General features: G+C 39.9%; 1 protein-coding gene across 15 annotated transcripts in view; it reads right to left on the bottom strand.

Moving 5' to 3' along the window:
• Nucleotides 1-1,234: 1,234 nt before the first annotated feature.
• The window catches only part of NCOR1 (nuclear receptor corepressor 1), a 218,119-nt gene continuing 203,118 nt past the window's right edge, over nt 1,235-16,235 (bottom strand). For 14 of the 15 annotated variants that reach the window (XM_060203136.1, XM_060203137.1, XM_060203146.1 and 11 more), the window contains 6 exons: nt 14,460-14,600; nt 11,561-11,703; nt 7,075-7,128; nt 5,901-6,122; nt 2,480-2,659; nt 1,235-2,316 (listed from right to left, as the gene is read on the bottom strand). In XM_060203136.1, coding sequence (XP_060059119.1) covers nt 2,129-2,316; nt 2,480-2,659; nt 5,901-6,122; nt 7,075-7,128; nt 11,561-11,703; nt 14,460-14,600 — 928 coding nt within the window. In that variant the 3' untranslated portion in view covers nt 1,235-2,128. The remainder of the gene's footprint in view (nt 2,317-2,479; nt 2,660-5,900; nt 6,123-7,074; nt 7,129-11,560; nt 11,704-14,459; nt 14,601-16,235) is intronic. The other variant, XM_060203140.1, reaches the window with a different exon arrangement.

The raw sequence follows: 16,235 nt of genomic DNA, 5'->3' as shown, positions 1-16,235 counted from the left end.
ACTCAGAATAGTTTAATTTATAGAAAGATGCCATAATCTCCCTTGCATAACTGATAGTGTAAATTGTTGGCAATCTCTAAATCACCACCAGTAACTAAAAAAAAAAGTTTTAGGGAGTCAGGTGGTAGTGCAGCGGGTTAAGCACACATGGTGCAAGGACCGGCGTAAGCATCCCAACTCAAGCCCCCAGCTCCCCACCTGCAGGGGGTTTCGCTTCACAAGCGGTGAAGCAGGTCTGCAGGTGTCTTATCTTTCTCTCCCCATATCTGTCTTCCCTCCTCTCTCCATTTCTCTCTGTCCTGTCCAACAACGATATCAATAACAACAATAATAATAACACAACAACAATAAAAAACAAGGGCAACAAAAAGGGGGAAAAGTTGTAAGCAGAAAACTGCTAAGTACAAAACATTTAGTCACTATTTTCATTCATATTAAAGTTTTTGTATGTATGTAAGTATTTATAGTAATGTGATACCAGATTTCTAGGTAGTGGGGATTTACCACTAAGCCTGCTAAGTTTACTAAGTATTCATGAATGGAACCAGTAATACAAATGAAGGCTTTAAATTCAAATAGATGTGGGTTTGTGACCGACCTGTGTTTGTCATTAAGTATATGGGTAAAGAACTGAACAAGTGTCTTTATCTGTAAAATAAGAGATTTGGCACTAAAGGCATAGCAATTTGTGTGGGGTCTGGATCATGCATATGAAATATTCATTACAAAAAAGACATTCAGTCACTAGTTAATCACAGAGCTGCTTTTTTTTTTGACACTTGAATACTTTTGTTAAGAACTTTAAGTCTATGAATAAGTCTGTAAAATGCAGATTTTTAACATCCTGAGAGATGTGCTTCTCCCCCTTTCTAGGCACCCACTCAAAACTGTTAAAATCTATGTGCTAGAAGGATGCTTCAGTGTTCTACTTATGTTGTAAGCTGCTATTAGTGAACAGTAAAACTGATCCTCTAGTACCTTAATTAGTTTACAATTAGTGAGATTCAGAGAAATGAAAACACTGAACTTGCCACTAGGAATAAAATTAAGATTAAGTGCTGTCACATAGAAAGAAAGATTTAAGTTCAGGATGCAACACAAAGCAAATCTAGAAGGCAGATTTTTCTCTTCTAACTCAGCTAACAATATACGTATCAAACTAAAGAAAAGTACTTTTTTTTTTTCTTTGAAATGAGACACCAAGAACTTTAAATCACAAATAATCTACTGTGGCTATGGACAGGGTAGTCAAATTTATTTCAAAACAAAAACCTTGATGGGCTGCATCAAATGGGGGGGGGGGGAATACCTGGGGCATAGTAAAATTACCAGTGGTGCATAACAGTGAGGTATGCTCAAATAAGCATTTAAAAGTTTAAAAACTGAACTATAATATCCCCATGCAATTTTTTTCAGTGTTACTAATATATATAAAAAAATTAAAAGTCTGCACTGGAAATTTACAGTACAGCAGGATTTTGTCTCTCCTGCCTTTCAACCCTACTATGTTAATATACAGATTTTTATGACAGGGTCTGTGTTAAAAATCTAAATATTTCCACAAGATTTTAAACATCACTGGAAAGCTGGGTTTAGAGGAAAACAAAACTGGATAAAAGTACAATGCCCATTACAGCCAACATTATGTAGCTGAGCTGTGTGAGGTTGTTTAGAAGGTGAGAGTTAGAAAGACCGATGAAAAGAGATTTAAAAGTTACCCCCCAAAGTTGATGTGCTACTTTGAACATAAGTACACCGGCTACTACAGTGAAGGGAAACACTGCAAAAAGATCATCTATTTACAGAAGAGTGATTTAAAGACATTATGGTTTTCTTTACAAAGAAATATACGAACAGAATTGTCCACTTTTTTAAAAAACTACATTCCAGCCCTGCTCTATCATTATTCACTGAATTGCCTATGTCAAAGGCTGGATCCCTCCTCCCATTTGACTCTCCAAATAAATTTTCATCATTTCTTCATCCATGGTCCAGGCTCTTGGGAAAAGTCTCTGGGCACAAATTGTAGGAGGGGCAGGTTTTCGACCTGCAAATAAAATTAAGCCACCCAAAACTTGACATTCCTTGCCCACATACTGGCCCTTCCAAGATTGCTTCTCTGAACAGTTCAGTCATCACTGTCCGACAGTGTCTCATACTGTGCTGAGAGCAGTGGGGCAGGCTCTCGCTCCCAGATCCTGTTCTGTTGGTGAGGAGCTGCTTGGTTCATAGAAGTTGGAGCACATGCAATGGGTGTTGGTGGGGTACTGCTTAACATCCGCATAGTCAGAGGGTTATATGGAAACTGAGTGGAACCTGACAAGAGAAAATTAAGTTTACATAGCATGTGGTAAAGTATACGCTCTACAGTATGAGCTATCTCCCAGACCTATGATTTTAGAAGTACTAAATAAGGTGTGATTATAAGCTTATATTTAAGTCTGGTTGTAGCAGTTAGAATCAATAGTTACTTCCTCACCTGTTGAGGATGGCCTATCTTCCCAGGCCCACCCTTGCGCTGGCCTGTGGTAATCCCCTTCTGAATGTACAGAGGAGACAGAAGAGGGTCGTTCTGTTCCTAAGTAGCCTTGCCCAGGAATAGGAGATTTAGACTTTCTGCTGTTTGACTTGCTGATCAGCTTTGGTTTGCAAACTCCTCCTAAAAGTGAAAGAAATTACTAGATATTAATATATAACTATGTTCTTAAGTTAAAAACCTGTAATGCTGAGTGAAAGAAAAGCAGAATGATAATGTAAAGAACCCAGATCCAATGTAGTTTTTTGAAAAAGCTATTTCAAAGATAGCCAGAATTTACCTGTAAGCAACCAAAAAAAACAAAAAAGAGAGTGTGTCCACATGCAATAAAAAGAGATCTTCAAATGTGGAGAGAAGCAAGCAAAGAAGTCAATACCACCCTAAGAAAATGTTAAAGAAAGACATTTTTTTTTAGGGCCTGAAAGACAGCTCACTGGGTAGGACACGTGCCTTCCTGTGTGTGTGGTCCAGACTCAAGTCCTGATACCACATGGAAGTTCCATGGCACCAAGGAAAATCCCAGTAGTATGGTACTTTTTCCCTTCCCCATGTGAGTATTATTTGAAAAAAAAAAAAAATATATATATATATATATATATATATCAGCCTGGGAACAGTGAAATCGCAGATATGCGAAGTTCAGGGCTCTGTAAAACAAACACACACCTAGAAATCCCTCCATAGCACTACAGGAACTCAGCTGAGATTTGACATGTCTTAATAATGGACTCTTCTGTTTTTCTAGCAGATGACCATGGTAGAAGTACACAGGAGTGGGGTGTCCCTGACTGGACAATAACACAGACATTTAAAAAGTCTCAAGAAGAGATCCTAACCCAGGTCACCAGAAACTTTTTCATTAACCCTTGCAGAACAATTCCACTCTGCCCTTAATACTTCTGAACACACACAAAAAGTAGGTAGAACACAACTCTAATTCACAAGCTATCTGGAAAGAGACAAATCCTTGATATTCAGGACAAAAAGACAATAGGAAGTCTAAGGGGAAAAGGTGCTTCTTATAATGAAGAAAACCTTCAAAATAGGGAGCCGGGCGGTAGCACAGTAGGTTAAGCTCAGGTGGTGCAAAGTGTAATGTCCAGCGTAAGGATTCCAGTACAAGCCCCCCGGCTCCCCACCTGCAGGGGACTTTATATAGCCATAATTATAGTAGCATAACAATTACCAGTATTATAACCTTAAAATACATAAACATGAAGTCAGTGAAAACTGAAAGCAAGAAGACAGGAGAAGGTAATACTCATCCTTTAGAGTAGGAGATGACTCCATATTGTCTAAAAAAGTCACATACACAGGTAAAAGAAAAAAGCACTCTTTATTACTTTCTATAACATATTTTGCTTGGCACAGAGGAAAAGTCACTAAAGTTGAAATACTGTGACCTCTGGGTGATTTTTTTCTTAGATGTGAGAAAAAATATCTGAGGGAAAAAAAAAGGCTAAATATAAACATTAGAGGCCTAGGATCAGGGAGTCAGGCGGTAGTGCAGAGGGTTAAGTGCAGGTGGCACAAAGTGCAAGGACCGGCATAAGGAGCCCCCAGCTCCCCACCTGCAGGGGAGTTGCTTCACAAGTGGTGAAGCAGGTCTGCAGGTGTCTTATATTTCTCTGTCTTCCCCTCTCTATTTCTTTCTGTCCTATCCAACAACAACAGCATCAATAACAACAATAACTACAACAATAAAACACCAAGGGCAACAAAAGGGAATAAATATAAAAAAAAAAAAGAAAGAAAAAGAAGCCTAGGATCATGGTTTCTTTGGTATATTGCTAAATGTAACAGGGTATATAAAGCCATTAGTCTTTTTGTCTGTGTCTAAGAGGCATGCTTAGAATGATACTTACCAAACAGCATAAAGCCTTCTAGATGCTATGGTCAGAATGGTTTTTGTGTGTTTACTCTTTTCTACAGATTATAATTCTTTTAAATTGTGTCTCTTATTTTTATAGTAAGTCACTTTTATTCATTAGAATATGAAATTATACTTGTGTTATAGTTACAATGTCTACTTACAGATGTGTAGCAAACATTGACATTCTAGGGGATAACATTAGGGATAAAATTTCTGTTCATTTTATTAGAATTTAGCCCAAGCAGGATATAAATATTAAGTAACTATAGTCCTCAGAGGTAACATACATTTTTTTTTTAATGGAAACAGAAAGGAAGAAAAAGAATGAGTGAAAGAAACCACAGCAATGAAGCTTCCTTCAATGTGGTGGGAGCTAGGTTTGAACAAGGGTAGCACAAATGGTAAAGCAACACATTAATGAGCAATGGCCCCCTCAGATGTGACTCTTAATATATAAATTATACCTTTCAGGGAGTTGGGCAGTAGCAAAGCGGGTTAAGCACAGGTGGCGCAAAGCACAAGGACCAGCGTAAGAATCCCGATTCGAGCCCCCAGCTCCCCACCTGTAGGGCAGTCACTTCACAGGTGGTGAAGCAGGTCTGCAGGTGTGTCTTTCCCCCTCTCTTGTCTTCCCCTCCTCTCTCCATTTCTCTCTGTCCTATCCAACAACAAGAACAATGATAACTACAACAATAAAAAAAAACAAGGGCAACAAAAGGGAATAAATAAATATTTAAAAAGATAATTATAATTTCATTGAATGAAATTTTATACCTTTCATTGAATTGGGGAAAGATAATTATAATTTCATTGAATGAAATTTATACCTTTCATTGAATTGGGGAAATAGGCTTTTTCTTCAAAAAGGCAAAAAAAAAAAAAAAAGAACACTGAAATGAAAGCTTTTTAAATTTTTTATTTTTTAATGACCAGAGTCATTATTGTTGGAGCTTGCTGCTAGCACAAGAATTCACTGCTCCCAGAAGCCACTTTTTCTTTCTTTCCATCTTTATTTGACAGAACAGAGAAAAATTGAGAGGCAAGTAGGAGGTGTAGAGCGAGTAAAAAAGAAAAAAGGGGGTCCGGGCGATAGCACAGCGGGTTAAGTGCTCATGGTGCAAAGCTCAAGGACTGGTGTGGGGATCCTAGTTCGAGCCCCCTGGCAGGGGGTTGCTTCACTCCCCCTTCTGCTTTCCCCTCCTCTCTCAATTTCTCTCTGTTCTATCCAACAACTACAGTAATAACAAAATAACAATAAACAACAAGGGCAACATAAATGGAAAAAATGGCCTCTAGGAGCAGTGGAGGCACTGAGCCCCAACAACAACACTGGTGGCAAAAGAGAGAGAGAGAGAGGATCTACAGACCTGTTTAAGCCTCTCTCCCCCCTTCAGGTGAGGAGTGGGGGCTCAAACTTGGGTCCTAGTACATGGTAATGTGTGAGCTTAACCAAGTGCACCACCACCCAGACCCCTGAAATGAAAACTTTACCTGAATGAGGTGATGGGTCCCCTTCCTCTCTCCTTGTCTCAGTGCTGGTCACAACTGAGGTGTTGGCACCACCAGCCACAACTCCCACAGACTGAGACATGACAACTCCATGATCCTCAACTTTGTCATCAAAGCTTCCCATGAGAGCCTTTCTGATAATGTCTTCTAGACCAAGATTACTGGCAGGATCAGCAAAAGAATGACCTCGAGAACTAATTGAGCCTGTAAGAGACAACCATGACATTTCTGCTTATTCCTGAGAGGTCAATAAAGGAAGAGAAATGAATAGGCTACATATAGTCCTTTAGGCCATTGAATACACAGAACACCTGGCTTAAAACACTTTGTAGGTACACTATGTAGAGAACATCTAAGTTGACCAAAACTTAATGAAATCTGCTTTTCATTTCCAAATGAAATCATTACCATCTTATACTAACAATTCGCTTTTCTTTCCAGCTCCTGCATTTTATTTATTTTTAATTTTTATTGCTTTTATTAACAGGATAGAGACAACCAGAAATTGAGAGGGAAAGGAGAGAGAGAGATCTGCAGCACTACTTCACTACTCACAAAGCTTCCCCTGCAGGTGGAGACTGGAGGCTGGAACCCAAGTTCTTGTACATTGTAACATTTGCGCTCAACTAGGTATACTACTACCCGGCCCCTTAGCTCCTGAGTTTTTGCTGTTCCTTAACAGTTTTTATTTTTTTCACCCGCTCAACATGTATTTATTGACTTTCAGTTCACTTTTTATTGCTACTATTTCTCCTCTCTTACTAAATCATGAACTTTTTTCATTTGTGTATACAAGTATCGGTTCTTGGTCTAAAGTAAGTACTCAATATTATCTGCCAGACTGACTTTTTTTTTTATTTTTATTTTTTCACCTTGTTGTTTATTGTTGTTGCTATTATTGTTGTTGTTGGACAGGACAGAGAGAAATCAAAGAGAGGAGGGGAAGACAGAGAGGGGGAGAGAAAGATAAGACACCTGCAGACCTTCTTCTCCACCTGTGAAGCAAACCCCCCTGCAGGTGGGGACCCGGGACTCAAACCGGGATCCTTACACCAACCCTTATGCTTCACATTACTTGTGCTTAGCCCGCTGCGCCACCACCCGGCTCCCTATTATACCCATTTCTTATTGGTAAGTCATGTGTTTTGGCTCTTACCTGAACTAGTGACTGCTGGCAGGTTAAAGATCTCAGTTCCTGGCTGGGCAGCAGCTGTATTTAAAGAAATATTCAAATTAGATGTGACAACCATGTATATCGAAACAGATAAATGTTTTTTTAAAAAAATCCTATAACAGAGCTAACCATTTAATTTTTCATGATCTTTAAAAAAAAATTTTAATTATCCACTGAGAGAGGTAAGAGCACCACTCTCTCATTTCATATGGTGGTGGGGGTTAAACCCAGGGCCTTATACCCATGAGATGTGTGCTTTATTGCTGAGCTGCCTCCCTGGGTTCTCTTTGCCCATGATCTTAATCTAACTGTTTACTGGTAAAATGAACACAGAGTGAAAGAAAAAAATTTTGTTTTTAATGAAATACAGATTTAAAAAAATGGATGAGGTAGAAAGTCAGCAGTAATATGACAAAAGGGAAAGAAACTATGCACCACTAGAGAAACACAAATAGGAGAAATTTTTTAGAATAACAATCTAGAGAAGAGCACTTAAATGTTAAGATAGATGACTTTTATATGGAGCAAGGTTTGAGGCAGTCAGGAATTAGATTCAAGGGACTTAGCCTAATGGACGATATACAAATTCCTATGTGTTTCTCTACTATATCTAAATGGATACTAGGAACTAGAAAGCTCAACTGGGAAAGCTTCGGCTTTTCCATGTATGTAGTCCAAGTCTGAGCCCCTGGTGTACTACATGGGAATAATATGACGTTGGGGGAAAGCTTTGGTTTTATGTGATCTCTCCCTCTGTCTTTTTCTGTCTCTGAAAAAGCAGTCAGAGTGGTGTAGTAGAGCATGCATGAAGCCCAGTGAAGATGACTCACCCTCCCAAAAAAGGGGGAAAAATTATTCTTTTTATTTTCCCTTTTGTTGCCCTTGGTTTTTTGTTGTTGTTGTTGTTATTGTAGTTGTTATTGATGTTGCTGTTGGATAGAACAGAGAGAAATGGAGAGAGGAAGGGAAGACAGAGACGGGGAGAGAAAGATAGACACCTGCAGACCTGCTTCACCTCCTGTGAAGTGACTCCCCTGCAGGTGGGGAGCCAGAGGCTCGAACTGGGATCCTTGCGCCGGTCCTTATACTTTGTACCACATGCGCTTAACCCACTGCGCTACTGCCCGACTGCTGAGAAATTATTCTTATATCCCCAGTATAAGACAAAGATTCTGCCTCTTTGTTCTGTTTATTCCTGCTAACTTTGCAAGTTGTAACTTGTAAAGCTTAGTGACAATAGCTGGGACAAACATGGAACATTCTACATCAGCACTGTACAAAAAAAAAAAAAGGACTATGGGCTATGGATGGATGCACAAATAGTGTTTTTGTCACCCTTTCCAACTTAATGCTAAGAAATTAAGAGAGAAAGAAGGATATCTGAAGTAAGTGAGTGGCTAAACAAACTGTGTCCAAAAGTGTGTACAGAGTTTTGAATGAGACTATACAGAAGAGTTGGTTCTGGTCTTAGGAAATGACCTTTCTGTGAAGAAGAGAATGCATGTGATATTCACAGAGAAATTTTCTTATCAAGGGAACTTTAAGCTGGCCAGAAATTAAAATCTCCGGGAAGAACTAGAATATAAGACTCCAGGTGACAGTCTTTTTTGCCCATTAATAAGCTGAACCTAAAGTAATACGGGGTTTGTAAAGTAGAACTCATTTATTTTGTAAATATTTATTAGTTGTGTGATTCATCATTAAATCATATTACTGATCAAAAATGGTCAAATGGATACAATTTCATACAGTTCAACCAATATACTTAGAATTATTTCTCCTATTTCCTAGGGAACTTTAATTTAGTGTAGTACTTTTCTTTTTTAAATTTTTTATCTTTATTTATTGGATAGGAACAGAAATCAATGGAAAGAGGGAGATACAGAGGGAAACAGACACCTGTACCATTGCTTCACCACTCACAAAGCTTTCCTGCAGGTGGAGACCAAACTTGGGTCCTTATGCATTGTAATAGATGCGCTCAACCAGGTGAGACACTGCCTGGCCCCTAGTGTGGTACTTTCTGAAGCCATTACATCAGAACCATCTGGGTGGCTTAGAGAATGTGCCAACATCCTAGATTACTGGGGTCCTGTAATTCACATATTTAACAAGAACTCCCAATGACTATGATATATATTAAAGTTTGTGACACCTGGTTTAAATCAGATGAACAAAATGTTTGAGAGAACATGGTAATCACACAAAAACAAAAACAAAAAAATTTTTTGGAAGCTGTTTAGGAAGGAGGTAGACTTGACCAGAGAAGTAGCAATTTAAGTGGTGAAGAATGAGGCAGAGGAAGGAATGCCTACCAAGAAAGTGATCAGTAGAGCCCCTGTCAAGGTAATGTGGCAAGGAAGGAAAAGGAATGAATTTCTTGTGTGGAGAGGTGTTAGATATTAATTTCTGAATTCTAAGGGAATCTAAAACTTTTGTTGCTGACATTTGAGGAGCTCTAAGTAACAGATGAAATCCCTGAAGACTGGAAAAAGAAAAATGAAATGAAAATTAAAAAGAATTTTGAAAGGATATGTTAAGGGGGCTGGGTGGTGGCACACCCCATTGAGCTCAAGGACCCTTTTTCAAGCCCCCAGTCTCCACTTGCAGGGGTAGCTTTCCTAGTGGTGATGTAGTAGGGAATGGCCAGGTAGCCATTTTACTATACAAAACATTTACCATTTAGATGACTTTTGGCCATGAGACTTTTAAGAGCTAGGGGAGTGGGTCAGTGGTAGAGGACACACTTGCATGATCTGCCTGTGTGAGACCAGGTTTCCATTTAGGGGACCCCCAAACAAGGTTTAGTAATTAAGATCTAAGATAGGTTCACAAACTGTGACACTGGGCTGATCTGTTTTCCTCTTTAATGGACAATTTTTATTAATCACAAAGCATCACTGATCCAAGCACATCCAACTAGCAGTCCATGGGTCATTTTCCAAAATTGTATTTCTTTTGACCAGGTCAGGAGACCAGTAGATCACTAAAAGTATGAGATGTGTCCTGATTCGTTAATTCATCTAGCACAGTTTCTATGTCACTACATATATTTGAGAAAAAGATGGATAAACAAAAGCTAGGATAGTCTTAGTTCAGCAGAGGCTCCATTAATGCATACATATCAACCCAAAGGTTTGGGTGCCATGGAGCTTGATTCTATTGGTTACTACTGTAAAATATTGTTGGATAGAGAAATTGAGAAGGAAGAGTGGTTTGTGTATGTGTGTGTATAGTAAAGCGGGTGTGAGGAACGGGGAGAGAGAGGGAGTCCTGTAGCACTGCTTCAACACTTGTGAAGCTTCTCCCATGATTTGATCCTAGGTTCTTGTGCATGGTCATGTGTGTGCTCAAGTGGGTGTGTCACCACCTAGCCCCTTATTCTCTTGGGTATTTACCACTGATCTGGGTAGTGATTCTGAGTATAGAACTGTTAGAAGCCACTTAGAACATCATTAAAAGCATAGATTCGAGTTGGAATGTCTTGAGCTTCAATCTCAGTTCCATCACTTACTAGTTATGTAATTAATTAAACATCACTGGATCTGTTTCTTCATCTACAAAATTATAATATACAGTGTACAGGATTATAAGTTAGATGGGTTTTATCATATTTGCAGATGAATGCTTAATGACTAAACAGATGTAAGATACCAGTAGGGCAGGAAAGTAGTTGGAAAGACTCAGGGGCACAAAGCATCTTTCCCTAAATTATACAAAAGTATAGCAAGGAAGAGGTACGGGCCTAGAGCAAGACATGAAATCTTGCATATGAAATGCACAACAATGGACAGGCTGCCAAAAAACAAAAAAACTCAATATAATCTTTGAGTGTTTTTTTATTATCAGTCCTGGCTGTCTTCTCTCTCCCTCCCTCCTTTTTTCTTTTTGATAGAGACAGGAATTGAGAAGGGAGGAGGAAGATACAGTGGGAGAGACACTTGAAGCACTGCTTCACCACTTATGAAGCTTCCCTCTTGCACATGGTAGTGTGTACACACTCTTATCAAGTGCAATTTGATCAAGTGCAAATGAATTTCACCCTTCTGGTAAAAAGAAAAAGGAAAAAAAAGTAAATGAAATAGTAGGGGTTCTTAGACCTAGGCTGTGTGACAATCAACTAATAAAAGTGAGGTTATTTTTAGAGAAAGATGTATATGATTTTATCTTACAAAGATCTAAATGAGATAATATAGAGACAGGCCAAATCCACAAAACTAAGACAGGTGGATCAAACAACTATGGAGAGCTAAAACCCAGCCCCAAGTAAGAAAAGTTTTGTAGATCTTGCATCTGTACAAAGAGAAAGAAGGTACCAAATTCCTGGTTCCTAACTAGAGAAAATTCATCTATTGGCAGACATACGGCAAAGTCCTACAGAAGTCTTCAAATTCTTGATAAAAGAGGTAATATAGCAGATATCATTAGTAATGGATATTTGGGGGTTCATGAAAGAAATCCCACTTACCCATATCAGAGTCACCTCCACCAGAGGAGTTCAACTTACGAAAAATCTCCTGCTTCTTTGATTTAACCATGGGTGATGTGTTTTCAAGCTTGGTGAAGAATGAAGGCAAGTAGCTTATACTTCCAGGTGAGCGGGAATCATTCCTGTTAGGAACACAATTACGCCTGTTATTATTATGAACTCCAAACCTGTAATGATGATAACAATTTCAGATTAGCACGGAGACTACCACTGCCCCACCATCTGCCTGCAATTATAACCCTCAGGAGCAATGTCAGATATGCAGTTAGTACATCATTTGAGGAGACAGTGAAATGCTTTAGCACTCAAACTGAAACCATAAAATTAAAACTTGACTGGGATAATCAAGGGCAGAAGTTTTTCTCTTTTGAGCCTCAGGCATGGAGAGTCTCTTTGCATAACCAGCATGTTATCTCCCCTGCCCCCCCCCCTTTGAATCTTTATTTATTAGATAGAGACAGCCAGAAATTGAATGGAAGGGTGGGGGAGAGGGAGAGAGACAGACAGACACCTGCAGTACTGCTTCACCACTTGTGACGCTTTCCCCAGCAGGTGGGGACTGGGGGGCCTGAACCCTGGTTTTTGTACATTGTAATGCAAATGCATTCAACCAGGTCCATTCCATTGGCAGTTTCCTATGCTAAACACACACACAGGGCGGGGGAGGGGGGAACAAGCTTCTCCTAAGAACTTCAAGACCACTGAAATTCTAGCTAGGACCAGAGATAAAGAGCATATGGGATTTGATCAGTCAAACATGAGGATGTTCATCAGTCAAACATGAGGATGCTTGCTATATGCCAAAAGAAGGTGAGAGAGAAATGAATCAGAATTTGGTTGCTGTCCAAAACACTCTTAAAAATCGTCAGAAAACAAATTTCACACCATTCCCTCCCCATAGGTGGAGTTCCTCATCTCACAAAAAGGTACAAATAGCTATTTGATTGCCTATGAATATGTATAATAAATAACATAGAATCTTGTAAGAAATACACTATCAGGGGGCTCGGCGGGAGCACAGCAGGTTAAGCACACATGCGAGGAACAGCATAAGGATCCTGGTTTGAGCACCCGGCTCACCACCTGCACGGGGGTTGATTCACAAGTCATGAAGCAGGTCTGCAGGTGTCTTATCTCTCTCCCCCCTCTCTATCTTCCCTTCCTCTCAATTTCTCTCTGTCCTATCCAACAACAACAACTAGGGCAATAAAATGGGGGGGAGTGGTCTCCAGGAGCAGTGGATTTGTAGTGCAGGCACTGAGCTGCAGCAATAACCCTGGAGGCCAAAAAAAGGAAGGAAAAAAGGGAGTCAAGTGGTAGCGCAGCGGGTTAAGCACACTTTGCGCAAAGTGCAAGGACCCGCATAAGGATCCCGGTCGAGCCCCCGGCACCCTACCTGCAGGAAAGTCACTTCACAAGCAGTGAAGCAGGTCTGCAGGTGTCTATCTTCCCCCCCACCCCGTCTTCCCCTTCTCTCTCCATTTCTCTCTGTCCTATCCAACAATGATGACATCAACAACTATAATAATAAAACAAGGGCAACAAAAGCGAATAAATATTAAAAAAAGGAGAAGAAAAAAGAAACTCAGTTTGGATATAGACTTTGGCTTAAAATCAGATTCTTCCTTCAGCTACCAGCATGGCTATGGAAAAATAATGCATTTACCTCTCAGGCAGGGACAGTATTATGTATATGGACTGATTCAGGGAGCAATAACTGATACAGATTAAAGTCTAAATGAAGATAAACATGGGTGGGGGGAGGGAGAGAGATATTCTTAACAATGCTTGGTCACAGTATGCTCTCTAATGTTGGTTCAATAAATGGTTGGCTACAGAGACATAAAAAGTTTAAAAATATCCAGGAGGACTGGGCAATGGCATATACCCAGTTGAGCACACAAGTTACCATGAGCTACAACTCAGTTCAAGCCCCTGGTCTCCATCTGAAGGGGGAAAGCTTCATGAATGGAAAAGTAGTGCTATAGGTGTCTCTTTCTCTAATTCCCCGTCCACTCCCTATTTCTCTCTGTCCTATCAAATAAAAGGAGAAAGAGAGAAGCATGGCCACTGGGAGTAGTAGATTCATCATGTAGGCATTGAGCTCAAGTAATAACCCTGGTGACAACTAAAAATTTTAAAAATATTTTATTTACTTATTAATTACTTAGGTAAAGAGAAACCGAGATGGAAAGGGGAGATAAAAAGGGTGAAGCAGCTTGTGAAGCCTCCCCACCTGTAGGGGGGTGGTGGTGAGGGGATGGGTGGTGGTTTGAATCTAGGTCTTTGGCATGATTAACAGGTGAGCTCGACAAAGTACACCACCATCCAACTCTCCAGAAAGAAAAAAGAGAGAAGGAAAGAAAGAAAGAAAGAAAAAGGAAGGAAGGGTATGGGATGATCTCATTCACAGGCAGAAGTTGAAAACCAAGATCAGAAGAGAAAACACTAAGCAGAACTTGGACTGGAGCTGGTGTATTGCAGCAAAGTAAAAGACTCTGGGGTGGGGAGAGTACAGGTCCTAGAAAAGGATGACAGAGGACTTAGTATTGTTATGTGGAAAACTGAGAAATGTTATGCATGTACAAACTATTCTATTTACTGTTGACTATAAAACATTAATCCCCCAGTAGAGGGGAAAAAAAGGAAGGAAGGAAGAGAAAAAGAAAGTAGAAGGGCTTAAATAATGAATAATGTTTAGTTTGTTTCCTATATTTTTAAATTAAAATTAGTACTATTCAATCACTAAGGAAACAGACTAAATGATCCTCAAAGAGTCCAGTCCCAACATAAAGGAAAAAAGAGTTAAGGGAAACTGAGATACACTGAGAACACACACATGCACATACACATGTACATAGATGCACTTTAGCTTCACCTCTGTTCTGCCGGCTCTGCTCCTCTCTGAGACAATAGCAGCATGTTGTCTTGTTTCTCATGCACAACTGGAACTTGGGGTGGGGAGATGGGCTCATAGGGCTCTGAAGAGACATGACTCCTCTCTGGGGATTTTCCAGGCCTAATATTGGAACAGAAAATATTAAACTGTGCTCCAAGGGCTCCATTATAACTTACACAAATCAGAAATGATTAACACATTACTTCATTCAATTTGCAGCTTTAAAAAGTTGTCTGAGGTCATTACTATAATAAAACAAACAAAACCTGCAAACACTGCTTCATCTGAGGAGACCCTGTATTGTGAGGACTTTAACCACCAACAGTTTTACAAACCAGGGAGCAGCTGAAGACCCACCAGGAAGTCACTCTGCATATAAGCATCAGGGTCTCCACTGTTCTCCTATTTGCTGATTACTCAGGTGAGTCTATAAAGGTTTTTACTACTCATTCTAAGTCATGACATTGCAGGTTTTTTATATTAAGATCAAGGACTTAAATGCTAAACTGATACTTAAGGAGTTTGTGATAATGGGCTAAATAGTTCTTACAATTTTTCCCCTTTGGAGACTAAATACATTAAGGATAACATGAAATAAATATAAAATTTATACCAAATAAAGCTTTGACAGACCAATTATATGTATTAAGAACCACTTGTGTTATGACCCAAGAGATGACCTGGTAGGTAGCATGTTGTACTTGTATGTGTGAAGTCTGGAGTTTGATCCATGGTACCACATAAACCAGAATGATGCTGACTCTCTCATTAATAAAGAAACAATTTTTAAAAAGAAATTTAAGGGTTGAGCAGTGGTGAACCGGTTGAGTACACATATTGCCATGCACAAGGACCTGCTCCCAACTTACAGGACACTTCATGATTGGTAAAGCACAGCTGCAGGTGTGTTTCTCTTACTCTACCTCACCCCTCCCCCCCCCATGGAGACTATTTTTGTTTCTGGGATGAACTTCTTGGAATTCTCCAAGAAGTATCTTCTCTCCCCAAGTGGTGGTGTTATCTTTGTGAGCAGTCAGCATAAAAGAATCCAGTGGCCTGATCTGTCTTTCGCTCATAGATCCATGGAGCTTTGGTCCAATCTTGTATTTACCCCCATATTCTGTGTTCTAGCACAGGGCAGATTTCTGGACAAAATTCTAACTGCCCTTCTCAACATTAACCATTATTAGACTGTTCGTTCATCACATGTCACCAAAGGCTCTTTCTTGCTCACAAGCTGGATGTCCTGTTCTTTAGGTCTATGGATCTTTCTCTTTCTTTCTAAGCCAGCAAACTGCTCGGGTCTGGCTTTTGGTGGTGCTTATGGAACTGAAGCCTCCAGAGTTATTGCTGGGGCTTGGTGCCTACACTATGAATCAATCCATTGTACCTGGAGGCCATCTTTTTTTCCCGTTGTTGTTGCTATTACTGTTATTGTTATTGCTGCTGCTGTTGTTGGACAGAATAGAGAGAAACTGAGAGGAGTGGAATTCAGAGAGGGGGAGTGAAATACAGACAGACACCTGCTTCACGGGTTATGAAGCGATCCCCCTGCAGGTGGAGAGCTGGGGCTCAAACTGGGAACCTTGCTCTTTGCACTATGTGCACTTAACCCAGTGTGGTGCCACTCGGCTCCCCAAAAGTATACATTCTTTAGAACAGTCTTTGGAAACCCACAAGACTAATGCAGTCAACTTTTGAGCATGGATTAAAAGATAATAGGTGTGGGGGCTGGGCAGTAGTACAGTGGGCTAA

Source organism: Erinaceus europaeus, chromosome 12 (genome assembly GCF_950295315.1).
Source record: "Erinaceus europaeus chromosome 12, mEriEur2.1, whole genome shotgun sequence".
Lineage (NCBI taxonomy): Eukaryota > Metazoa > Chordata > Mammalia > Eulipotyphla > Erinaceidae > Erinaceus > Erinaceus europaeus.
The sequence above is the reverse complement of the archived record's forward strand: the minus strand, read 5'-3'. Positions and strand labels throughout refer to the sequence as shown.